Below are 27,812 nucleotides of genomic sequence, written 5' to 3' on the forward strand. Positions count from 1 at the left end.
TTGAGGACAAATAACAAAAAATCTTGCATTTATATTGGGTTATCAGACCAAGCTTAGGTTAACTCAGTAAACTGCAAAGTTTCTTTTTATTTTTTAACATGAAAAATAGGGAATTCTTTTATACTGGTATAATTCTGAGCTTCTGAAGACTAATGGGAAATTAAGAGAAACTTGCATTACAGGGGAAGCAATCTTAGTACAGCCACAGAAAGTTTCCACTGATATTTATCTTGGACCACTTAATCAGGCCAGTAATAAGCAAAACAAAGATACAACTCTTTCTCAAATTCCCTTCCCTATTCTGATCCTACATGGAAAACACGTTCTCATTTCTAAGTGGTAGAGAATATTTGCTTTCAGGAGAAAAGAGAAAATTTGCAAATCACATTCTGAATGCCATCAAATTTGTCTTTTTAGAGTAAAAATAACTTCTGAAGTTATCTATCTATATATATATTAGATCTATAGGTATATAACATATCTATATAATGTATATATAGACATATATACACATCTGTATACACGTTACAAATAGATATATGTATTTGCACATATGTATGTCCAGTTTTTTTCCTCCCAATGTCTACTAGATCCACATAACTTTTATAAGTCCCATTGCCTTATTTCATAGGATCATTATGTTTGAATCTGGAAGAAACCTTAGTGTTCAATATGTACATTTTACGGATGAGCAAAATGAAGTCTTTAAGCTTCAGAGTGATTACTTCAAGGCCACGTGGCTACAAGTTTACACAAGAATGAAGATAAAAATCCAAATTCCCTGATTCCTGGCCCAGCACTGTTTCCAAAGGACCATAAACTCTTTTTTCCCCCAACCAGGGTCTCTGCTGAAATCCTATATGGCTTGGTTTAAAAAGCATAAAAAATATGCTATAAAAGTTATGGCAAAAACAGCAATTACTTTTGCACCAATCTAATACTTTTATTGCTCCATCTGTAACATAGCCTGGGTATAGAAGACATACCAATAATGTGATAGAATAGTGTGTTCAAAGAAAAACTGCCTCGTTGCTTTTAGAGGTGGCGCTGCCCCCAAATCATTCAGTAATGACAGAGTTGATACTGTTTAAAACATGTATCTGCAAGAGGTTTGTAAAAAAATCGATGATTTGAGGTCTTGGGGTTATTTGACATTTCTTATAGCTCTCAGCAACTTCCATTCAATTCTGTGCAATAGGAGTTTATCGAGCATTACTGCAGAGGCAGCTAGTGCCCTGCCCTAGTCCCTTGGTACTCACCATTTTCTTACAAGAACGAATCTGTGCCTGAGGGTTTTCTGAGATTCAGAAGTACACTGACTGTATGCAAGGTTGGCCAAAGTGCCCAAAATTCAATGCCTCTGGGAATAAACCTCAAACAACAGTGTAGCTACCATATGACAGATATTCCAGCTTTCTTGCCCCTCAGCTGAGAGAACTCTGAGGCATATTCTGGCAGCCTACTAGAAATCTCCAGCATGCACAGAGCCCCATTTCTCCACAATGAGTGGCTGCTCTTTAATGCACGCTGTATCAGCTTCATTTCTTTTCCATTTCCGTGCTCTCTATAGTACTTCCTGGGATTACCACCCAGATAAACTACTTGTATTCAAATCCTCATTTTAGGGTCGGCTTCTGGAGGAATCCAGTCTAAGACAAGCATATACTTTGTGCACATAACTGTTCAATAGCAAGCCTTGAGGGATATGAAGATGGAAATGATATTACCCCAGTCCTCAAAAGGTTAAGGCCAGGGAGGGATGACTTGACTTCCAAATATGCAACCACATAGGTAGGACAAGAGAAGACAAAATATTTTGGGAGGTAAGGGATGTATGCAATAAAAAAAACATTTTCACAAATAAAGGATTCTCACAATGAACAGTAGAATTTGCCAATAAGAACTAACCATGAAGTTCTCTACAGCATGATGTTCTCAAATAGGCTAAGCAGTCACATTATGTACATTAAACAACCAACCAAGGTCTTAATTTTCCTTGGAAGCATGTGTCAGAGAATTTGTCATTGCTTATATAATGCAAGTTTGCATGACCAATCCAAAGGGAAAAATTTCGTGCAACTTCTTGTTTTTTAGGGGCAAGAGTGGGCTCATAAACCTCCAAATTGGTTGGACCTAATTGATTCACTATTTTGCATCTTGTGTTTGAAGAGTGTCAAAAGCACTTATTTTTTCTTTTCACTCAGTAATGTCAAAGTATGCTAATTTCTGTGGGAAGCAAACAAATTGAATACATTCTGTGTATGTCATTAGGTGGAGAAGCCAGCCCTTTGAGCTTTCGCTTGAGCTAGGGATCATGCCAAAGTCAATCACATGTTTGCAGGTCACAGACGTTGACCACACAGAATCCTATAAATAACTCTTAGCCCAAGATGAGTTGCTGAATGAATGACATAATAGAGTAAGTTGAATTAAACTATGTGATAAGAAACCTGAAGGACACCCCTGAACTGATACAAGGCTGGCTTTTTCATATTGGCTTTAGCTGGATTGTCTTGTGAGCTAATGATTATTGAGCATGTAGCTTGCCAGGTTCTAGGCACCTTAAAAACTCTATTCTATTTAACTCTAAAAACAGCCTAGTAAAGCAGGTATTATCATTATTACCTTTTTATAGTTTAGAAAACAAAGTCCGAGATGGTCAGTAACCTGCTGAAGGTCATACAGATGTTTTGTCAGACCCTCAAATCCAAACTTTCCCTAAAATACCATGCTGTCTTACTCCAGAGCTGAAAATAAAGCATACTATATTTTAGCTTCAAAGTGTTTCATCTTAGGAGATGCCAAAGAAGAGTTTGAGGAAATATCAGCTAGGAGGAACTTATATTTTAATAGTATAGAGTTGAAATTATTAGGTGCTAATGGTTTCAATGTCTCCTCCAAAGTTCAGGTGTTGAAACTTAATGGCCAAAGTGATAGTATTAACAGGTGGGACTTTAAAAGATGATTAGACTCTGAGGGCTCCTCTCTCAAATAGAATTTAGGTCCTTATGAAAGAGGCTTCACACAGCATTCAGCTCTCTTGCCGTTTTGTCCTGTCATGGAAGGACATGGTTTGTCCCCTCCAGAGGATGCAGCCCTTACCAGACAAGCTTGATTTTGGACTTTCCAGCCCCCAGAACCATGAAAAATACTTTTCTGTTTTTTTATAATTCACTCGGGCTCATATATTTTCTTATAGCAGCACAAGCGGATTGGAAAATTGAAATTGGGTCTAACAACGTGTAGTTCCAGGGAAAATGAGTCTTTACTTTTTTTCTGTGATTATTTTACTTTATTTTCTGCGATTTATTTTACTAATATCAAAAGAAAAGTAATGAATTTTTAAGTTATATACATTCCATGCAATGTATACCAAATATTTATCCCCAGAAAAGCTGAAGATGTTCTCAAGGAAAAGTTGCAGGGTTTAATACCAAATGATTAAAATGCATTGGTTGGGAAGGATGTGGAACACATTAAATTTCACAGAAGGATGGGGACCTACACAGAAATAATGGCATACAACATGAAAAATAAATAAAATGAAATTGTCTACACTGACTTAATTTTAATTAGGTAATAAGTACCCTGGGTCACATAGCTCTCAGATTTAATTCAAATCTCTTTAAAAATTGTTTTAACTTTCTATCCTTCAAATCTTATCACTTAGTTTTGCTAGAATAAAGTTTTTCTACTCTCTATGTATTCTCCGCCTTACTGGGTTTCCCAGAAAGTGAACTTTGAGACAATGATGTGGGCCTAAGCAGTTTATTTGTGAAGTGATCCCAGGAAGCATGTTGGATGGGATCACTTCCCAAAGGGACGGGATGGGATGGGAAAGGGAGGGAAGCCAATTAAGTCCATTAATGAGTGTTATCACTATGCGCAACTGGCATTCTATTTTGCTGGTACCTTTTCAGAGACTGTATCAAACTCCTATGAATTGTCCCACTGAGGAATGAGGAAGTTGGATTATTTATCTACCATCAGCCCTCCTTTAGTTGAGGGTTGCTCCTGGGAGTGCCATATGCCCCGTCAATTATAGTCTATTTGTTGACCTAGCATGTTCCTACAGCTGGAGAACAGCCTCAGGAAGAGGACAGAGAATCCTATCTTTTCCAGAACTGTTTGCAAGGCCCCTGGGGATAGATCATGAGAAAATGAACATCTCCCACACTCTATTGGTATACCTTCCCACAATGAGGTTCTTTATTCATTTAGTTCTCAAGGTTTACTGGAATGACCTGAAAACTTATAAAATGCAAATCTCTAGTTTCATCCCATTCTGATTAAAATCAGTAGTTGGGTTCAGAATTTTAACAAGAACTCCAATCACTCCAAAGCAGGTGGTCTGTGTGCTGCAGTATGAAAAAAGTGTGCTAGTGAAACCAAACGCTATTAATAAATCTCCATATAGGCTAACTAGTACCTCAGAGATAAAGATCTCTATCTCAGCCATAGATGTACCTTATTTTTCTGTGTCTCATTTTTCAAATACAAGCTGTTGCTCATAAAGAAAATATGAGTATATGGATGAGTTAGCACTTTGCCAGTCCAATTATGAAAAATTACTTATATGGGGAAACAAATCACTTTTATATCCAACAGATCATGCATCAGGAGAAAAAGTATCGGATACCCTGATGCTAGAGTGACCACATTTTTCTAACCGATGGTCTGGTGAAGGAGTAAATTTATGGGGAAAATAGGCAGAAGAGTTGACATTAGGACAGATAATAAAGTTATTGTACTTACATATGCTGGTTAGAAATCTTGGGAAAATATTTTCAAGCCCCTGCCACAGGGACTAGCAGATAAACCAAAGCAGTTTTGCAAAGCATCAAAGTTAGGCCAACCATTGAGATTGTGTTTTTAAGTTTCCTGCGTTATAAGAAAGGGTGACATAGTAGTTCAGAATGCAATCCCTTATATTCAGAAGTTTTTCAATAACAAAGTTCCTTTCACATTTTTATCTGTCTACTATGTATTAGGGAAAGTGGGCAGTGAGAGCACTGGGGCCATGACACTTGTTCCCCTCTGAAAAAGATATTCTGCAGTCTGAAGGAATATGACATCTATTGTAAATAGTGAAAATCTCAGCTCATGTCTCCTTTCCATGACGCCAGGTTCTTGGCACCACTTCTGTGATCTCATATCACCAGGTAAGGTCTAAACTCAAAATATTCAAGAATGCTTTTGTTTCCAAAAGCCCTTACGATAAACTGCATAATATGGCCTGCAAGGTACTGTACGATTTGGCCTCTGTCTACCTTGCCAGTCTCCTGTCACTACTCCCCGTCTCATCCTTTAAGCTCCAGCCTTGAAACTCTTTCAGCTCTTTGAATTCTCAGTACCTTTATAAGTCTTGGTCCATGCCAAGCTATCGTTTCCTTCTGAAGCCCTTCTCCCATGAGCCTCCACCTTCACTTGAATACCACCTAACCATCTTCAGGTATTGGTCTACATGGAACTTCCTCTGGTTGGCTTTCCTGACCTCTTCAGACAGGTGACTTGAAGCTCCTATAGAATCTTTGTAGACCCTGGGCTCTCCTAATCTTGAAGGCTCCACCTCTCATGTTATGTAGGTGAAGATATACCACACTGCTCATTATGAAATCATTCTTGCTACAAACATTTTGAAGTTTTATAGTTCAGCTTTTGAAATTTTTGAATATGAAATTTGTCATTGATTGGGACAGAATCAAGACCTGCAGGTTTGGTTGTGAACTCAGTTAATAATCAGTTGTATGATCTTAGACGAGTTACTTAACCTCTATGAATCTGCATAAGTGATCTAAGGCCCCATTTAGCTCTAAGAGTCTATGCTTTTATCATTAACTATGGGGTGGGATGTTTTTGGTGGTGGTAGGTTCATGGGCATGGGAGTAGGGCACAGATTCTTTACTGATGTAACAGGTACCACAAAGACTGAGAATACCAGTGGGTATGCTGGCCAGAACTACGTAGACAAGTATATGTAGAAAATATAGCACTAAGACTGAAAAAAAGGAAAACTATTTATTTGATATAATGAACAATTTATTAACCTAAAATAAAAGAAATTCAGATTACTCAAACATTATTTATTTTCCTAAACAAGACTGACAAGTAAAACGTGAGTATAATTATTTATAGTCATACTCCCTAAGGCTTGGCATTGGTGAAAACCACATAGAATGTGTTGTAAAAATAATCGGGTATTAGAAACTCTATTTCTATTGTGCTTTGAGAAATGATATAAGTCTTTGGATCTTTTGTGAATATAAATAGTTTTCAAATCGCAGAAGACATAACCAGTCTCTAACTTTGTATAAAGAATTCTGTATTTCATACTACACACATCAATAACTTAATGCAGTCTTTAAACATAGTTTTTATTTTTTCTGATAAAAAGCAATACAAGTTCAATGCACAAAATGTGTTTTTAATCCCAACACCCAGAAAAAGACACTGATTTTGGTGCATACCTTTTCTTTCTAGGCATACACTCGATAGGCACATAGTTCCAAAAAGGCATCACATTTTACATCTGTCTTGCCCAGTTGGAATGGAGAGGTTATCTGGCTTGGAGCCTGCAATATCTATTGCCATGACTAACACACCTGGCATATCTGAGAAGTTAGTGAGTCTGATGGTTCACAAAAGCCATTTTTATGAATTAATCTGCATAGAGAAAGTAAAAGTAAAAAATGATAGTAGGAAAGACAAGGAAGTCTGCCTTAAATATTTGTCCCTAAGACACAGCACCTCACTGATGTTCAGGTGACAGTGAGACATCAAGTTTGGGAGCAAAGCTTCTTCCCGCCTCTGTGTGGAGAAAGTATAATATTAGCAGGTCAATATTAGCATCCCTCCTGTAAGTAACGCTAGCAATGACAGGGTGAGGCAACTTTACATGGTTTCTTTGCTTGAGGAAACAGACATGCATGACCAAAGTTGATAAAAAGGTGGCTAGTTCTTTGGGTAACAAGGCAAGAGACTGCTTCATGAACACAGATGAAAATCTCAGGCTCAACTGGGCAATTGTGTAGAGCTGTTGGAATCCCCTGTGAACAGGTCTGAGCAACAGATACTGGTGTTTTAGTTCTTACTGATACCATGACTGTCATCTATATTCATGTACTGGCGAAGCCTGGAGAAACTCAGATTACATACTGCTTTGAAGCCATTCCCTCCCGCATTCACTTAACTATCTAATTTGAATATTTCCTCATGAGGTTAATTCCTTAATATAATTTTGTATCAATGCATAGTGTTCCACTATATAGAGGGACAATAATTTTAAAACCAATACTCTGAAGTTTAATATTGGGAATTTTATTTTTCATAATTATTGACAATTTTGTGATGTTATCTTGCAGCAAAATCTGTCATATTCATGATTATTTCGGTAAGATAGATTATTAGGAGTGTTCTTTTGGGACCTAAGAAGAATACAAAGACTTGAAAATTTTGCTAAACATTGCCAACCTACTCTCTCAAGATTGCCATTTTATATTTCATCCTCTTAAAAGTAGACTTCCTGTAAAGTCTGTTTTTATAGGCTCCGAGATAGATTAGAATGGCAGTTGTCTTAAATTATTATAGCACTGCATTAGCTTAAAAATTATGCTTCATGTAATTTTGTAATTAAGATTCAAGAGAAATTCTAATACCTTGGCCAGCCACATGTGTCAATGATGGTCTAGATTGGTTGATATTATATTCAAAGAGGGATTAATTCAGCAAGAGAAAAATGCATCACAAAGCAAAGAATGAATTTACCAGCTACCTATGCAAAATAATACACTGCATTAGACAAGATGCTATCTTTTATAGTTCTTACAAATATATGTTCACTTCAGAGTCTGTCATTATCTTGGAATGGTTGCCTGGGCCTATGCCCCATGAGGTAAGGCAACAATGTAAAATTCTATGAAGATCAAAGTATTGGTATATTCATTCCACATTATGAAGAATGCTTGGTTGAAAGTACTGTAATGCTAATTCTCAGGGAAATTTACAGGGAACTTGTGATGTTACCACATGGTATACAGCATAAGGACAAGGTGGTCTGGAAAACAACATAAAGCAGGTGGCAGATTGAGGAAAGCTGGCGTAGAAGCTGGGAGATGCCAGATACTTCGGGATATATGGTTGTCACTAGGACTGTCGTCTTTGGAATGACAGGTACTCAGAGTCATAAGGAAATGTTAATGGTCTTCTAGTCCAGTCACTCATGTAGTGCTAGAATCTTCTCTTCAGCCTCCTGCCACTTGGCAAACTGGTCTCTGCTTGAACTCTTTAGTGACAGGGAATGCTATCAGCACCACTTACTATATAAATTATTTAATGAATAAAAAACCCAGCAAGCACACGCAAATGCCTTTATGAACTAGAATATGTCTAAGTAAAACCTTTTATTATCTGGATGATTTGGGACTTACTTTTCAGTAGGAAGAGATTAAACCATGAGGGAACTGTGGTAGTCATTAGGCTATAAAGAATCTCGTTCCCTTCAATATATTTGTAGAATGCAATTCCCTACTCTCTTTGAAGTGGGGCATGGCCACATTTCCATTGCTTTGGCTAACAAAATGTGAGTGGAACTGACCTGTATCAATTAAATATGAAGCTATAAAAGGCTGTGTTGTGAATCACCATGTTTGTTTCCCTTTACCAAAGTGACTGTGAAAGCTTGTTGAGATGGAGATACCAACAGGATGGGTCCCTGAGTGATTGTGATGAACAAGCTCTCACACCAACATACATGGGACTGGCAGTGTGAGAAATCAGCTTGTGAAGAATGTTAAGCCACAGAGAGTTAGGCACAGTCTGTTATTATGGCAAAACTATCACATACTAATGATTAAGGTCAGTTTTAGCAGAGATTTTTTAAAATGCCAATTTAGAATATTTAGCCTGGATCAATATATGTATTTGGTCCAATTTCCTAACATCTACAACTGTGATAGCCTACAATCACAATCTGTGTTCAATACCTTATTTCGAAACTACATGTAATTGTGCTCAGCATTTTAACTTTATTTTTATTTATTTATTTTTTTGAGACGGAGTTTTGCTCTTGTTGCCCAGGCAGGAGTGCAGTGGCACTCGATCTCGGCTCACCGCAACCTCTGCCTCCCAGGTTCAAGCAATTCTCCTGCCTCAGCCTCCCGAGTAGCTAGGATTACAGGCGCACACCACCATGCCCGGCTAATTTTTTGTATTTTTAGTAGAAACGGGGTTTCTCCATGTTGGTCAGACTGATCTCAAACTCCCGACCTCAGGTGATCCACCCGCCTCGGCCTCCCAAAGTGCTGGGATTACAGGCGTGAGCCACCATGGCCAGTCAGCATTTTGAACTTTTTAAGGTAAAAGTAAATGCATTTTAGAAAATTGTTCAAATCTTAGAAAACTACATGCATCGAATTCAGTTTGGTGATGATCACTGGAGAGGCAAAGAGAAAGACAAGATCCTATATGGAAGGGTTCATGGGAGCTTCAACTATATCAGTTATGCTTTTATTATTTTATTTTAAATCTGAACCAAATGTCAAAACGTTAAGATTTTATATAGCTGGTTGTAAGTACTTGAGTAATTATTATCTTTTATTATATAGAATATGCTTGAAATCACTCAAAATACATTTTTAAAAGAATGTTACCCAGCAGTTATAGACATCAAAGGAGTTTTCTGATTCCTATCAGCTAAACCTCCATCAAACAAAATGAGCCTGTATCAAGAGTACCAGATAGTTGAGATTTACCTGGATTAAAATATAAAAATATTCTTTAAGCTCTTAAAGGAGGGCATATTATAGAAAGTTCATATTGCAACATTTCTGTATGTCTGAACATATCAGAAAGGACTTCCTTACTCTATCTTCGTTCTCCAGTGGAGAAAGTTGACTTCCTGAATGTGACTCTGAGACCAATAATTATGCCTACATATTTGTAGTAGAAGGAATATAAGAGTTGCATTTATGTTACATTTAAATCTCAACTGTAACATCCACTGGCAATGTAGCCTTAAGTAAACCAATTATCTCCTGTATACCTTTACATTTGAAATTTAAAAAGTGAAGATGAATTTCTATTGCATAGGGTCAATATTATCCTACTGTTTTTTAGTACTCCAGTTTTATACTAAAATACCATACACATGTCAAATATGGTGTATTTAATGATATAACACCAATATTTGGGGCTATAAAAAATCTGAAACCTGAATAATATATCTTAAGATATGTGCAGATTTATCTATTTCATCAAAATGTTGACAAGAGCAAAAGCACTTTCATTCTGACCTTATCCCTTCTCGTTCAAAATCCTTCCATGGTATGTTACAGTTATTATCATTACCATTTTATAGATTACTAGTGAGGCTGTGTATTTTATACTTATGAAATTTGTATTCCCGCCCCCGCCCCCACCCACCTAGAGTCAGATTGGGTCTTTATTATCTCTGAAAGGGCAGGGTGGGGAGAGAAGGATGAACCATTAAGGAAAATAGGAAAAGGGGATAGTAGGGGAATTATAGAAAGACCAGGGGTGGGACATTTCCATGCTCAACTCCCAGTCCTTCCCTTGGAATCTAACCATCTGATTTCTCTGAGAGCAGTATTTCCTTCTTTCCTGATTCCTTGCCCTCCAGTGCCAAACCCATTTTCTTAGTCCTACATTCTCTTCTCTTCTTTGTGACAATTTATTTTAACAGGGGACTTTATCTCAAAATACTGTACTTGGAGAGCCTCAATGCTGAAAAACAGAGGAACTCTCACTCAATTGGAAGAGCATCTAAAGACAGGGATAAAGGATGATGGAAACCATAGCTCATTTTAGATCTTAACACTGATATTTCAATACCATGAAAAATAGATACTTGAATATTGGTATTGTCCTTGTTCCGATGTTGCAAACACTAGTCAAATGATGTTTAAGCAAGAAAATGCATGCAAAAGTACTTTATATTTGTCACTGCAATTTAAAAGACTCTCAAAAATTTTTATTACTTTGCTTGAAACCTTATTCAGTAACCACCTTATTATAAAAATATTCAAGCCCAGCAATGTCACATTTTTAGGGATTAAACTATACAGAGTACCTCTCTTAGTGTCAAGGTTGTGTGTGTGTGTGTGTGTGTGTGTGTGTGTGTGTGTGTGTTTGGTTGGTTTACTTTTCATCTTCATTGTTTTATATTGGGTAGAAGCTGTTTTTCATTATTTTCATGTTAATATTTATTAATTACCTACCTCTTGGCAAGCACTTTCAGGTATATTGCCACATTTCTTTCCCCAAAAGTTCCCATAAGGAAGTCATTTTTATTTCCATTTCACAGATGAAGCAATTGGGGTCCAAAGAAATTCCCCAAGTTTATACTAGCAATAAATGGCAGAGCCAGGACTCAAACCCTGTGCTTTTGACATCAAATTATTTTCTCTTCTCACTCATTCTATATAAGGATAAAATTATGATACTTAATAAGATCCAGTAGAGTTTTTAAAAAGCCTCTTTTGCTTCGTTAGAGAAAAAGCTTTCGATGTTACTTAAATGTAAAAATATAAGAGTTGCAATCTGAGTCTCAGGAGCAGGGCAGTCAGCACTGCTGAATTTGGGTACCTGCAAGTAAACGGCTGAAGCAAGGCCAAGAGACATTCGTTTTTCAAAACCTGAGACACACAAAACAAGGGAAACATTGAAATGGCATTCGATGTCCAAAAGTGATGATGTGGAATTCCTTAAGTTCTGGCCCCAGGGAAAGACACTCGAAATCATCAAGCTCTTGCTGAACTTCATGATATTATTTATCTGCAATCTGCAATTTATAACAATATCCTGCTAGGTTCAAGCTGAGAAAAATGAGTTGTCAAAAATAGGCAATAAAAATTGCAAGTATGAGCAACCATCAAAATGATAAAACTGTCAGACCTGTACATATCAAACAACAATTTCATTCATTCTGTCCAATTTCTGGTACTTAATATTGTCTGCTCTGGCAACTAAGCTCCACTTAGAGTTGCTATTAGCACAAATATATTTAAAAGAGACTTTTGTCTTTTTTGGCTGAGTTGTTAATGGTTTCGTAGAGAAAACAGTAAAATTGTCTTGAGAGGAATCCACCAATGTCTGGGAAGATCTGTCAAACAGGACATCTCAGTCTTAAGCATTTTGGAAAATATGCCTGGTATTAGCTGTGAGAAGGCATGAGAGACCTCAAGAAGTTTACATTCTTGTTTTTCAGATGTTTCACTCACCAATTATAATGTGTTTTTCCTCAGAGAAATCCTTTTTACAAAAAGAACCTCAAGCATGAGAAGTGTTGCTGAAATGACAGTGAAAAAAAGGAAAGAGGAAGAAAGCAGGAAGAGAGAAAGAGTATCAGAAGTGGAATGGGAGAGAAGGAGGAAGGGAAGGCAGAAGGAAGGGAAAAAGGATTAAGAATGAAAATCACAGACTATTTGAATTTTTATCTCTATTTTTAATTTTTTGGGTATGTTTAAGTACCTTTATTCTAACAAAAAGTAATGTTATGAGTTTAAGGAGAAAAAAATGATGAGAAAATAAATGTCCTCATGTTCATTAAAGATTGTCAATTTTCTCCTTTTCCTGCATCATCTGACTCCTCTAGCTTTTGTCTGGCTCCGCATTGTTTCAGCTTGCTCTGGTAGAACCAGAGCAGTAAAGAGCTACGACCTGTCAGCCAGAAATATCATTGTGGACTATCTTCAGATTTTAGTGATTCTGTCTGATAAGCAATAGAAAAGTTTATATGCTGGCCTTTAAAATCACTATCCTATTTTTAAGGGCTTTGGCCAGGGCTACAAGATACATTTCAAGATCAGTTGTGACTGGGAGATGTACAAAACAGAAGTTTTTCTGAATGTCTATCATTCAAGGATTTGGTTTCCAGAACTGCCTGCCATGTCCATTACACATACTTCTTGGTCCATTCTGCTTTCCTCCCACTGTGAATCATCTGGCCTTTCAGCTTTTCCCTGTAGGTGCTCTCGTAATCTACAAACTTTGTTCTCTCTCCAGTGGCATCTTAACTTCTCCTTTTGGTCTATAAGAAATTCAAGGATTACCAGGGGCAATGCTGCTCCTGACTTGGGATCCCCATAAGACCTTTTATGTTGCCCGTCGTACTGTCAGGCAGCTTCTCTACCACCATTTCAGCCTTCTGGGTGAGTCCCAGGCAGGCTCCTCAGTCATCACCAACTTTGAATTGTCGATGCTGGTTGGCATCTGTTCTCCTCATGAACTGCCACAAATAAAAAAAATTCCCAAGTCAAAACTCTGCTCATACAATTAAAATCACCAAGAGAATGCACATCAGCATTCCACTATGAGCACCCTATATATGTCTCATTCCCACCCTGGATCTGTCACACACATTTCAAGCATGGCCCAACAGTCCAGGCTCTATGAAGAACTTAGTGAGATCCAAGTTACAGAGGGGTAGTTACTATGTAAAGTATCCAAAATGGCAAAAGACATAATGCCTTGGGGAAAAATGTAGTTACTGAATAAGTGTTTGTGGAATGAATGAATGAATGAATGCATTCATGAAACAACAATGGCATGAAAACGTTGACTGCAAATATCTACAAACAATGGTTATCCCTCTCTCCTTCCCTTTCAATTCACAGGTAAACTGAAAGCGTTCTATATAATCCACCTGCTGGTATAGGAAGACTACAAGGAAAGATCAACTTTGACTATACGTTTGAGACTTTGCAAGTTTGGTTGCTGAATATGGAAATTAAACCCAAGGGCAACAAACATTTATGAAAAATCCCTCCAAAGTGATACTCTCAACACCTAAAGTCTACATGAACCTTAGAGAAGAAGTAAGCTCTGCTAAACTGGAGCTAAACAAAAACCACAAATATAAGGAAACAGTCCACCATGAGCTAAAGACAGCAGACACAACCAACAGGAGGATCACAGTGCCAATAATTTCAGATAATCTGAAAATATATAATTACATTTAATATAATTAAAGACAAAAGAAACAAAACCATAAGCACAGAAAATGACACTATAAAAATAATTTTAAAAACACACATAGAATTTCTGGAAATTAAATAAACAGCAACAAGATGGGCTAAGAGATGGAGTGAAAGAATGAGAAGATACACATAGACGTTGCAGAAAAAATATCTGAAGCAGCAATGGCTGAGAGTTTTACAGAGCTAGTGACAAACATGACTTAATATTCAAGATACACAATAAGTCCTAGATAGTACAAATTCACACTTTGACATATTATATTGAACGTTCAGAGCACAAGGGGGTGGGGATTTAACCCCCCAACTCATGACAAGGTTGGAGGGTCAGACATGCCTCATTATACCCTCCTCCCTTTTGGAATTCAGGAAAAGCTGACCAGCATTTACCATCTACACACACTTTAAGTCTGATAAGAAACATTTACAATCTATTCTCTCTGGAGCCTGCTACCTGGAGGCTTCATCTGTATGATAAAATTTTGGTCTCCATAACCTCTTATCAAACCAGACATTCCTTTCTATTGATAATGACTCAACCAATTGCCAATCAGAAATTTTTTTAATCTACCTATAACCTGGAAGCTCTCCCCTTCGAGCTGTTCCACTTTCCGGACTAAACCAATGTATATCTTACATGTCTTTGATTGATGTCTCATATCTCCCTAAAATGTATGAAACCAAGCTGCACCCTGACCACCTTGAGCACATGTTCTCAGGGTCTCCTGCAGGCTGTGTCACAGAGTGTGGTCACTCATATTTAGCTCAGAATAGATCTCTTCAGAGTTTGAATCTCTTCATCAACAGTACTAGACTCTTGCTGAAAGCATTGCTAAAGGATAAACTTCATGAGGAAATTACAGTAGGAGAGGAATAGTAAGCAAAGAAACTGATGAATACAGGTAAATTCAAAGAAGCCCAACTGAAAAAAAGGTGAAAAATTTAAGGAAAATATAAAAATGAAGGATGACATATAAGAGCTCAAAGTAGTCAAAGAACAGTCATTGCTTGTTTAAGAGAATCATGGAGCTATTGATGAACTTCAGTTTGTGTTGTCAAGTATGTATATTTAAAAATTTAAAGTAATTTTAAGAAATATCTATAATTTATAACCAATAAAGGAAGGAAATGGGGGATTAAAACAAATTAAGTAATCAAAATTAGATGATGGTAGGGAGCAAGAAAAAAGTAAAAATCCACATTTATTCATAATTCAATAGTAAAACACTTGAAGTATTTTCTTTAAAGTCAGCAACAAGGCAAAGATGTTCTCTACCACTGCCTCTATCCAACATTGCACGGGAGGTCTTAACCAAAGCAATAAGACAAGGCAAGAAAGTAAAAACATGACAATTGGAAAAGAAGAAATAAATGTGCTGCCACTTACAGACAATGTAATTGAAAAAAAAGCTACAGAATATATGACATACTCATAAAAGTAATAATAGAGGTTTTTAAAATTTCTTCAAAGAAACTGATATACAAATATCAAGGTTGCTTCTATAATGCAGCAGAAAACAACTGGCAAATATAATTATCCCCTAGCAATTCTGCTATGTGTTATACTAAGAGAGCTCTTGCATATATGCACACAGAGACAAAAATAAGAATATTTTCTGCAAAAACATTTATGACAGTGAAAAAGCATATTAAGCAAACAAACGCATAAACAAACTGTTCCTCAGTGGGTATATTTGCACAATACAATAAATTGCAACAATTAAAATGAATGGACTGCCAATCTGGATAAATCTCAGAAACATAATGTGGAATGAAAAGGCAAGTTGCAAAAGAAAGGTTCAGCATAGTGTCATTTATGTAAAATTTTCCTAAAATATTATCTGTGAATATATACATATGTAGGAAAATATAAAATATGCATGGGATATAGGGAAAAGAACCCCCAAACTTCATACATATAATGACTTCTGGCTTCAGGACAATAGGATTTTGGCCATATCTGTAACATTTTATTTTCCTTGACAAAAACATTCGAAGCAAATATGACAAAACTTTAAGATTTTGTCTTGATGGTAGGTGCAGGGATGTCAATTACTTTCTGTGATTAAATTCTTTCAAAATTAAAAAACATCGAAAAGATATTCATTGGTCAAGTTGACATTTTATACCAAGTTTTGTGATATCCTTGTTATAGTATCTGGAATAATATAGGTAAACAATAAGTATCTGATGAATGAAATACATGAGAATCATGAGAGCCACTTTGAGATTCACCTCCTTCCCCCCTCGATGTCTTCTGTGTCCTGTTTTCCTTCCCTTTTGCCTGCCTGTTTCTGAGAGGTCACTGATACATGCTAAACTTCCATGCAAAATAAGACCAACAATACAACAAGAAAAAGAAAAAAACATCTTTTCTCTCCCAGATTTTTAGACTTCTATTTATGTTTGTGTCAGGGTAAGCTACAGAAGGACTAATTTATCTCCCTTGTTGCTGCTCCACCGGCCAAGCTCATCATTCACACATTAGAGAGCTGAAAATCTTCGGAGACTACCGCTTCCAGCAATAAATTAAACGTCTCACTTTGAGGGTTGCTTCCTGCTTGATTTTTAAGAAAATATAAAATAGAATTGCTGCAGGGAGGATTAAGATGATGATAGATGACTTATTCCCGAACTTCCCCCAGCCTACTTAAAAATTATTTTTCATATAACAAAAGAGAAAGCAAACACTGAAAAAGGTACCATTGTTATACCTTCTAACCGTCTCACATGAGCAGCAGGAAAAATGATTTTTTCCCTTCACCACAATATCAATAAGAAGAACAGTAACCAGAACTCACAATATATATAATTATCACTATTATCTGAATGGAGTTATTTTGGCATTGTATAGCAAGTTAAATACAATGTATTAAGAATATGTGTTTTTGGTTGAATGATGAGTTCTTTGTTTACCTGTTCAGAGATTTAGCTTAAATTGAGTCTATATGTACCTTCGCTTGTATTAACATCTCTGTTCCAACCTTCTCTCCTATCTTTACCTGATTCTGCAACACGAACAGATTATCAAATATCACCAGAAAATAAATCATTATGAAATATTTGTTTGTCTAAAAGTACCAACCAATGTCTATAAGGTGAAACTCAATGATCAGCCAAACAGCCATATATTTGATCAAAAATCAGAATGCTCAAAATTATCTGACTATATAGGCAGGTAAAGTTATTTCAAGTTGGAGAACATAAGAGTTCTTGTCTAAATGTTTCACAGGATTTGTATAAACAACACATCTCCAGAAAGCACATTTTTGCTAATATAAGTAGTGGTTTAACCCAACTTTGTTTTTATATGGATAATAAAGTAGATCAACACACATTTCTCCCACAGTCAGCCAAAAAGATGCCATAAAAGAGAATATGCTACAGCTCACCCCTGGGATGTGGAGACTATCCCGCAGTTACCCAGACGGGAAGTTCAAGATACTTACTTTTCAGCTCTCTACACTGTCATATTTTAGGTCTGATCTTTAGGCTAAAAAAACCGATCCACTACTAGATGCCCTATTTTCTTGATAAGGCAGATACAATAATATCTTATTTTGAGATAACCTAGAAAGCAGTTTTTTCCAAATTTCCTAAAAAATTCATGCCTTGGTCTCCTCTATAGCAAACCTAGAAAGGGAGGTAGAGTACAAAAGGAGTTCAGGAAATTTAACCAAAAAGATGCTGGAAAAACTGCTGGTACAAAGTCGGAGCAACTCAACAAAGAAATTCAGGACAAAAGAAATCACACATTGCACAAGCTCCCAATATGCTACTAAACGAAAATGTCCAGAGGAGATAGTAAACTCTAAGATTATTTTTCTTTATTTGGGTTTCAAGGCAAAAGACCACGAACTATCATCATCTGTAAAATACCTGCATTATTGACTTCCTGAAACAGGATATTGATTTTTTTTTAATGAACAACTTAATTAAAATGTTTCATTCTCTTTCATAGTTAACATTCACATCATTGTTGAAAATAGAAGAAATATAATAAAACACAATTTTTGTAACCCAAAGGTGAAGTTTAAAAACGTTCTTACTCTATGACTTCCTATTTAAGAAACATTTTTCATAGTTTAATTCTTTACCAACATTTGTGCTATCAAAATTGAATTACCAATCATAAAATAATTTTATAAAATAATCTAAGTTATCAGAATAAAAACTGTTACTTTTATTTCAATTTGTTCATAAAGGTTAAAAAATACACATACCTCAACAAATATAAAACACGGGATGATGGAATAACTTCGTTGAGTGTTGCTTCCTACAGCCATTTCTCACACCATATAGCAAGACTGCACCGTCTAAAACTGTCCAGACTGAAATAGAAATAGGTTGCATAGTATAAGAACCATATATTGAGAAGTCCCTTAGGTACCTACATAAAAATATCAGCTACCTTCCAGATAAGCAGGCTGTGTACAAAAGCAAAACAGTGATCTACAACACAGTCAAGTCAGACTAATAATCATTCCAATGAAAAGCAAATAATGTATACTTGCCATGAACAGTTTTACATCCCAAATGACCAGGTCAGGAGCCCCTTGTGCACATAGCTAGTGAACGGAATTCTAATTGCCTAGTACTGCATAGTGTCTTACCCCAGTAGACTGTCCTAATGCCATGAAATACAATTTTTGGTATAAAACATTTTTTACTATCCATCCTGCATGAATCTCTCTTACTTGTTCCTAATCCTCCCGATTTGCAACCTAGAGAACTGTCTGCTTATGCTCTGGTCTCTCCCTTTGAAGCTGACATTTAGTACAGATGCACCAATCCCTGACTTCCTTCCTTGACCATTATTTGTCCTTGCTCCCTTGAATACACAGCCATGAACAACTTCGGGTTAATATGCCACTGATGTGTTTTACTGGTTTCCCTCAGCCCTGTGTGTGACCCAAACATAAAACAGTAAAGGCCTAACACATTGCATTTAACTTATAAGACATTCACTTAGCTTATAAGAATGGAGTAGCTGGGCAATAGCAGACTGTCATTAAATATTTTATTAGAACATATCTTCCCTGCTTTGAACTGAAAATATAATTGCATTAGGAGATCAGTTAGTTTTGATTCTTCTTAATACAATGAAGATTTTAAACTTCAATGAAATTTCCAGTCCAGAGTTTAAAAAATCCCAGTACATTTTTTATTCTCTAGCCAAGGCAATACTGCACATTTCAGATATCTGCTCTTAAAGTCATTATTTTTCATTTGTTCTGTTTCTCTGTCATCCCTACCAACAGTCCTTGTAGATTTTGATTACGGTATGAAAGGTAACATAGGAAGTACTAGTATATTTGAATGGCCAGCTATACTTTTTTAAAGGTCAGACATTAATGTTAAATGTCTTCATTTCTATCCTTCCTAAGTTCCCTCTGCCCTTTTCCAGAACGAAACTTTAAAATCCATATCCTTCCCTTTTGAGATATCGACTCCTTACTTGTCAATTAAAAGTTTCTCTCATCAAATTTAATACTATGTGCTTTATAAATCCATACCAATCACACTAAGTTTTAGGCAACTTAATTTTTTTCAATTAAAATTGGATATTTTCTGCTATAAAATAATACCCATACTACATCTGTTATTTCACCATTCTATTTTAGGATTTAGGAAGAATGAATATTTTCTTCAATAAGAATGGAATCTATATGTAGAAAACACATTGAATTGATTGGACAACCATCATTTTAAAATGGACAACCATTTTAATTTTGCCGTTAACCCAAATATCTTAGAATTTACTTAGTATTTATGATATAAATGAACTTTCCTGTTAGCATTGGCCAAATACAGTGCTGTATATCTGAAAAGAAAATTAAATATTAATCATGTTCATGAAGGCAGAGGCACCAGAAAAAGCAAAGGCATCAGACACCTAGTGTTTTAGATGGCTTCTCCATGTAATTAATAAAGGATAAACAATAAAGTAGAGAATACGAGACAAACTTTAGGATATGAAATGCCCCTTTATTTTCATTCTTCTGGTCCAAAATGCAACCAAGCTTTTTACATATATATGGCCACACACACACACGCACACACAAATAAAGAGAGGGGAGTAACTATAGTGAGGTATATTTTATATATACCAATTCACTCATTTTAAGTATACAATTCAGTATTTTAAATAAATTTATCAAATTGTGAAACTTTTCCATAAAATGGTTTTAGAACTTTTTAATCACCCCTAAAAGAATTATGATGTCTATTTACTGTTAATTCCCACCATCAACTCCTTCACCATATCCCAAAGCTAGGTAATCTACTTTTGGAATCTACAGATTTGCCTTTTCTGGATATTTTAAATGAATAGAATAATATAATACATGACCTTTTATTTCTGCATTCCTTCACTTAGCGTATTTTTGAGATTCATTCATGTTGTTGCACATTCAGTAATTTTTTTTCCTTTTAACTGCCGAATAATATTCCATTGTATGGCTATCGCACCTTTACCAGTTGGTAGAAATTTAGATTGTTTTGAATTTTTGGCTATATCCAATATTTAGTTGTATCCAATATTATGGAAGACCACGCTAATAACATCTGTGTACAATTCTTTGTGTGGATTTATATTTTCATTTCTCAAGGATATTAGACACCTAAAAGAATTGCTGGGTCATATGTTATGTTTAATTTTTTAACAGCACTACTAAAATGTTTTCCAAAGTAGTTATGCCATTTTACATTCCCACCAGCAATGTATGAGAGTCTATTTCTTCACATTGTCATTGATATTTTAATTGTTTATCTTTTTTATTATCGCCATTTTACTGGGTGTGAAATGATATCTCATTGTGGTTTTTTCATTTTGCTAATAAAAATTATGTTGAGCATCTTTCCATGTGCTTATTAGCCATTTTTATATCTTCTTTTATGAAGTGTCTATTCAAATACTTTTTATAGTTGGGTTGTTCATCTTATTATTTTCAAGGTGTAAAGGTTTTTTATACATTCTATATACAAATCTTTACCAGATACATATTTTCAGTATTTTCTACCAGTCTTTTGCTTATACTTTTATTTTTTCCATCTTTTTTATTGATTGAGGTGAAATTCACACAACAAAAAGTTAACTATCTTAAAGAATACAATTCAGTGACATTGAGTACCTTCACAGTATTATGCAACCACCACCAAGTTCCAAAATATTTTTTAACCCCAAATGCCCTGTTCCCATTAGCTGCCTCCTACTTTTCTTTAAATTGATTAATAGTTATATATATCTATGAGGTATAATGTGGTGTCTTGATGTTTACAATATAAAATGATTAAATCAGCATAATTAACAAATATATCACCTCACATGCTTATTTCTTACTACCAAAAACATTTAAAATATAATTTTATAGGAATTTTGAAATATATATCATTAGAATTACCATTCTGTGCAACAGATCATTAAAGCTTATGCCTCCTGTCTACCTGAAACTTTTATCAACATCTCCCCTTTTTCCATCCATCCCCCTCTTCCAGCCACTGGTAACCATCATTCTAGTCACTATTTCTATGATTTCAACTTTTTTAGATTCCACATGTAAGTGAAATCATACAGTATTTGTCTTTCTGTTCCTAGCTTATTTTATTTAGCATGATTCTCTCCAGGTTCATCCATGTTATTTTCCCCCCTTTTTAAGGCTAAATAGTATTCCATTACAATATTACATATATATGTTCACCAAATAGTATAGTAACACTATATTACATACTGCCTAGGTGTCAATTATCAATGAATGGATAAAGAAAATCTGGTGTATTATGTATGTATATGTGTGTGTGTGTATATATATGTATGTGTATATATATACACACACACCCAATAGTAATTTGGTGTGTGTATATATGTGTGTGTATATACATACATAGACACATACACACACCATATTTTCTTTATCCGTTCATTGATAATTGACACCCAGGTAATTTTAGTATCTTGGCTATTGTGAATAATGCTGCAATAAACATGAGAATGCATATATATTTTTGGCATACTGATTTCAATTCCTTTGGATATATACTCAGAAGAGGGATTACCAGATAATATGATAAATTCTATCCTTAGTTTTCTGAGGAGCCTCCATACTGTTTTCCAGAATGGATATATTAATTTACATTCCCATCCACAGTACACAAGCATTATTTTCTCCATACCCTCATCAACACTTACTATCTTTCATCTTTTTTATAATAGCCATTCTAACAGGTATGAAGTAATACCTCATTGTGGTTTTAACTTGTATTTCCCTGATAATCAGTGATGAGCATAAATATATATATTATATATTATATATAAATATATAAATTTATAAATATTTAATAGATTATAAGATATATAATATATTAGATATAATATATAATCTATATTAGATTATAATTATATATTTTATATATATTATATATAATCTAATATAGATTACATATATAATATATATCTCTTAGCCATTTGTATGTCCTTTTGAGAATTGTCTACAAAGATTCTTTGACCATGTTTAGATTGGGTTATTTGTTTTATTGCTATTGAGTTGTTTGAGTTCTTCATATATTTTAAATATTAGCCCCTCATCAGATGTACGTTTGAAAGTATTTTCTCCTGATCTATAGGTTGTCTCTTAACTCTGTTTCCTTTGCTGTGCAGAGCCTTTTTCTTTGATCCCATTTGTTTACATTTTGCTTGTGCTTGTGCTTTTGGGATCATATCTAAAAACATCTTTGTCCAGTCCAATATTGTGCAGCATTTCCCTTGTTTTCTTCTAATAGTTTTACAGTTTCAGGTCTCAATGTTTAAGTACTCAATCCACTTTGAGTTAATTTTTGTTTGTGGTGTGAAATAAGAGTCCAATTTTGTTCTTCTGCTTGTATAGATCCAGTTTTCCCAACACCATTTATTGAAGAGACTATTCTTTCTCTACTTGTGCTTTCTTGGCACCTCTGTTGAAAATCAATTGACCACAAATATATGGGCTTATTTCTGGGCTGTCTATACTGCTCTATTGGTCAAAATGTCTGTTTTTAATGCCAGGACCATGTTGTTTTTGTTCACTATAGCTTACAGATTTTGAAGTTAGGTAGTGTAATGCATTCAGTTTTATTCTTTTTTATTTCTCAATTCCTTTGGCTATTTGAGATCTTTTGTAGTTCCATACAAATTTTAGAATTGTTTTTATTTCTGTGAAAAATTACATTGGAATTTTGATAGGGATTTCATTGAATCTGTAAGACCTCTTTTGGTAGTATGGACATTTCTTTTAATTTCTTAATTGTATTAGGGTTTTCTAGAGAGACATAATCAATCAGAATTAATGGAATATGTGTGTGTGTGTGTGTGTGTGTGTGTTTATACACACACACGAGAGTTTATTAAGTATTAACTCACACAATCACATGGTCCCACACTAGGCCATCTGTAGGCTGAAGAGCAAGGAGAGCCAGTCTGAATTCCAAAACTGAAGAACTTGGAGTCTGATGTTTGAGGGCAGCAAGCATCCAGCATGGGAGAAAGACATAGGCTGGGAGGCTAGGCCAGTCTAACCTTTTCAAGTTTTTCTGCCTGCTTTATATTCTCTGGCAGCTGATAAGATGGTGCCCATCCAGATTAAGGTGGGTTTGCCTTCCCCAGCCCACTGACTCAAATGTTAATATCCTTTGGCAATGCCTTCACAGGCACACTCAGGATTAATACTTTGCATCCTTCAATCCAATCAAGTTGACACTCAGTATTAACCATCACAAGTCTACCCCTTGTCAACTTGAACCCATACACATCTCCTGAGATTATGCGTAATCTTCACATAAAGACAGTAATAAGGTCATAATTATGTCTAATGTAATACAACTATCCTTCATACAACCAGAAATGTACTAATCCCCAATCCAAATACATAAAGTTAACAATACTTAAATGCTGATATGCAGTAAATAAATCTTATGTCACATGATAAAGTAAATAAAACGAAGATATTTTCTTAGTACAAGTATATACGTGCACCAACATGTTTTTAACAAAAGGAGGAGGAAATACTTATTACAATTATAGTCCTCATTCCTGCAGCTGGTCAAGCATTCATAGCTGGTATTGGTGATTACCTTCTTCTACTACCCAGTCTGTATTCCCTTTGCCTTCAGCAAGCAACTCAGCAGGTTGTGTTTTCTTTTCCTTGTGGTGTGACCCAAACCTTCATTCCTGAAGGGTCTGGGCCATTTGTAGTCCTGCCTGGATTGGGCTGTTGTAGTTTCCCAATGACCTTAATCACAAGGCATGGTAATACTAAGCAATGCCCTAATGGATCTCCTAATGACTTCCATGCATACTCTTCCTTACCTAAGTTGTAGAGTAGTAGACTGATTTCATCTCAACACTCCAGGTCTATTAACCTAGCCATTACTGTAACTCCTTTCTTAGCCCATTGACTTAAAGGTAGGAGAAGCCCAAAGTTTCCAGGTGGCACTCTTAACTTTCAGTTTAATCGTATCGTTGTTGTGTCCCCTGGTGACAGTGTTCCTCTCTCTGGAACTAAGACCTCTAGGCTAGCAGAACATAATGTTGCGGGAACAGGAAGCAAAAATTTTGCCAATGGATCACTAGGGGTGATGGTGAGTGGTGCCACTTCCACTTCCATTGCTTGATTCCTGGACTCATGAATCCTGGTTATGGGAGAAACGGTACCATATATTGAACACTGATTCAGAGCATACACGGCCTTTTGGAGAACTCTGCCCCAGTCCTGCAAAGTATTGTCACCAAGTTGGCATGGTAATTGTGACTTCCAAAGGCCATTTCACCATTCTATCAATCTACCTGCTTCAGGATGATAGGGTACATGCTACGACCAGTGAATTCCATGAGCATGAGGCCACTGCTGCATTTCTCTAGCTGCAAAATGAGTGCCTTGGTCACAGGCAATGCTGTGTGGAATACCATGATGGTGGATAAGGCATTCCGTAAGTTCACGGATGGTAGAGTCTTGCCAGAAGCATTGCGTGCCCGATAGGCAAATCCATATCCGGAGTTAGTGTCTACTCCATTGAGGACAAACCTCTGCCCTTTTCGTAATGGAAGAGATCAAATATAATTAACCTGCCACCCCAAGGAATGGTGCCATATCTAGGGCTCAGTGTTGGTTTCTGTTGCTGGCAAATTGGGCACTCAGCAGTGGCAGTAGCCAGGTCAACCTTGGTGAGTGGAAGTCCATGTTGCTGAGCCCATGTGTAACCTCTATCCCCGCCACTATGGCCACTTTTTTGATGGGCTCATTGGGCGTTGACAGGGGTGACTGGGGAAAGAGGCTGAGTGGTGCCCACAGGCCATAAGTCATTCTATCCACTTGATCATTAAAATCCTCCTTTGCTGAGGTCACCCATTGGTAAGCACTCATATGGGATACAAATATCTTCACAGTTTTTGACCACTCAGGTCCATCCACATTAATGATGTATTTTATATTTACATTTTACTAGCTAGCCATTTCTACTCAGACTTTCCTTGTTAAACTTTAATTTCAAAGATAATTTAATTCAGATATTGATTACCTTACTATTATTATACCAGTCCACATTTTCAAAAGCAATTTACAATGTGAAAAATACAAATCAATGTCAAAATGAAATTAAGTTAAAATTGGGAATTATTAGAAAAGACTACCAACTTAATAGAAATTATATAAATTATACAACCTAATAGAAAAATAGGTATAGTCAATTTAAAGAAGAAATACGGATGACTAACTTGAAAATATTTACAACCTCATTAATAGGTTATGAAAACTAAAATAATATTTTCTGTTTCACATCCATGAAACTGGAGGAAAGTAAAACTGGTAGCATCAAAAGTTGGCCATATGGAGCAGCAAATGCTCTTCTACACAACTGAAAGAAGTGCTATTTGGAAAAACCATTTTGAAGAGTGATTCAGCAAAACTTAGTATGGTGGAATATTCTCATTCCTTTCACCACAACAAACAAAAATAACAAACACCCTTAGTAAAACTCTCACCATACAAAACATACATCAGTTTTGTTTCTATACACTAACAACAAACTATCTGAAAAAGAAATTATGAAAATGAGCCAATCCCCAATAGCATTGAAAAGAATACAATACTTAGGAATAAATTTAAAGAGGTAAAATATCTGCCTACTGAAAACAGTACACGTTGATGAAAGACATTGAAGAAGACACCAAAAAAGAAAGGGCATCCCATGTTCATGGATTGGAATAATTTGTATTGTTAAAATGTCCAGACTACACAAAGCGATCTACAGATTTAATGTAATTCCTATGAAAATTCAAATGGCATTTTTCACAGAAAAAAAAAACAGTCCTAAAATTCCTATGGAACCAAAAAAGACCCCAAATCACCAAAGCAATCTTGAGCAAAAGAACAAAGCTGGAAGCATCATACTTTCTGATTTCAAAATATACTACAAAGTTACAGTAATTAAAACTTACTTTCTTTGCTGAGACTATTTTTTCACTTGTTTCAAAGATTTGTAATTTTCCATTGAAGCATTTGTATGATGGCTGTTCTATGATCCTTTTCAGATAATTTTAACATCTATGTTATCCTGTCATTGGTGTCTTTTGATTGTGTTTTCATAATTAGTTTGAGATCTTTTTGATTCTTGGTATGAAGAGTGATTCTTTATCAAAACCTTAGGATATTATAAGGCTCAAAAGTTTCTTTTGATCTTGTGCTTTATTGTAACTCCCCTGACACTGCTCAAGTGTGTGGAGGGGGAATGTCACTTTGTAACTGCCATGTGAAGGTGAAGTCTAGGTTCTCCACTTGGCCTCCTATAATACATGGTTAGGGAGAGGCCCCTTGTTATTGCTTAGCAGAGGTGGAGTTCAGCACTCCCACTAGGCCTCCACTGATACCACCCTGGTGGAGACAGAGGTACCTCATTACTGCCCCTAGGTGGCCTCCACAGATACTGCAAGAAGGTGGCATTGTTATTGGTCACAAAATTTCTAACTTCACATTAGGTTTCCTCTGATACCACCCCAGTGAGGAGCAGGTAGGAGTGCCTCATTACTGCCTGTTGGAGTAGAAACCCTGGCTCCCCACATATTCTCTCTTAACACTATGGGAGGGAAGATACTCATTGCTCATCAAGAAATAAAGTCCTGGCTCTCCACTTGGCCTCTGTCCTGACCCCAGCAAGAGTTTCGGGAGCCTCCTTACCTCTTGGCAAGGGTGGACATCTAAGCACTCAACTCAGTCTTTTCTAGCAGAGGTGGAGGTGGGGCCTCAGTTTTTTTCTGTGGTATTTTACTAGGGTCAAGAGAGTTATTATCTAAAAGTTGTCTGGCTTGTCAGGCTACCCTTTTCCAGGCCCTTTGGCTAGAAAAAGCAGGCTTTTCTTGGGTCATTATTTGTCTGCTCTTATTGGCATTTGTGGTTGCCAGCTTCTCCAATATCAGGTCTGAGATACTTGAGGCAAAAGAAAATCCTGAGAAGTCACTACTATGTTGTTCCTTGTGTTCTGAAGTCCTTATCCAGTTTGACTTTTCTCTCTTGAGTCTTCTTTTCTTTTATACAAAGCATCCAAGCTTTCTAGTTGTACTTAGTGAAAGGAATAGGGAAAAGTATGTCTTACTTTATCTTCTCAAACCAAAAGTCATCACAACTCTTTTTGAAGAAGTACCACATATGGCAGCCACCAAGATTCTCATTTAGCCCAGCCTTGCTGTGTTTCTCATGAATTTGAGTTTCTTGGTGACAAAGGTTTCAAAATACCATAACAAGCCATATAATTTATTCATTCACTTATTCTTAAATCATGCCAGGTGTCCCATTAGGC

At 36.0% G+C, this 27,812-nt stretch overlaps 1 protein-coding gene across 2 annotated transcripts in view; it reads right to left on the bottom strand.

Annotated features, from left to right (window-relative positions):
- Positions 1-27,812, bottom strand: part of PLPPR1 (phospholipid phosphatase related 1) — a 292,502-nt gene that overhangs the window by 121,498 nt on the left and 143,192 nt on the right. The window contains exon 2 of one of the 2 annotated variants that reach the window (XM_015436498.4): positions 18,215-18,322. The exons of the other annotated variant lie outside the window; for it this stretch is intronic. Within the exon in view, the coding sequence (XP_015291984.1) occupies positions 18,215-18,277 (63 nt within the window). The 5' untranslated portion in view covers positions 18,278-18,322. The remainder of the gene's footprint in view (positions 1-18,214; positions 18,323-27,812) is intronic. 2 annotated transcript variants of the gene reach the window in all.

This window comes from Macaca fascicularis, chromosome 15 (genome assembly GCF_037993035.2).
Source record: "Macaca fascicularis isolate 582-1 chromosome 15, T2T-MFA8v1.1".
Lineage (NCBI taxonomy): Eukaryota > Metazoa > Chordata > Mammalia > Primates > Cercopithecidae > Macaca > Macaca fascicularis.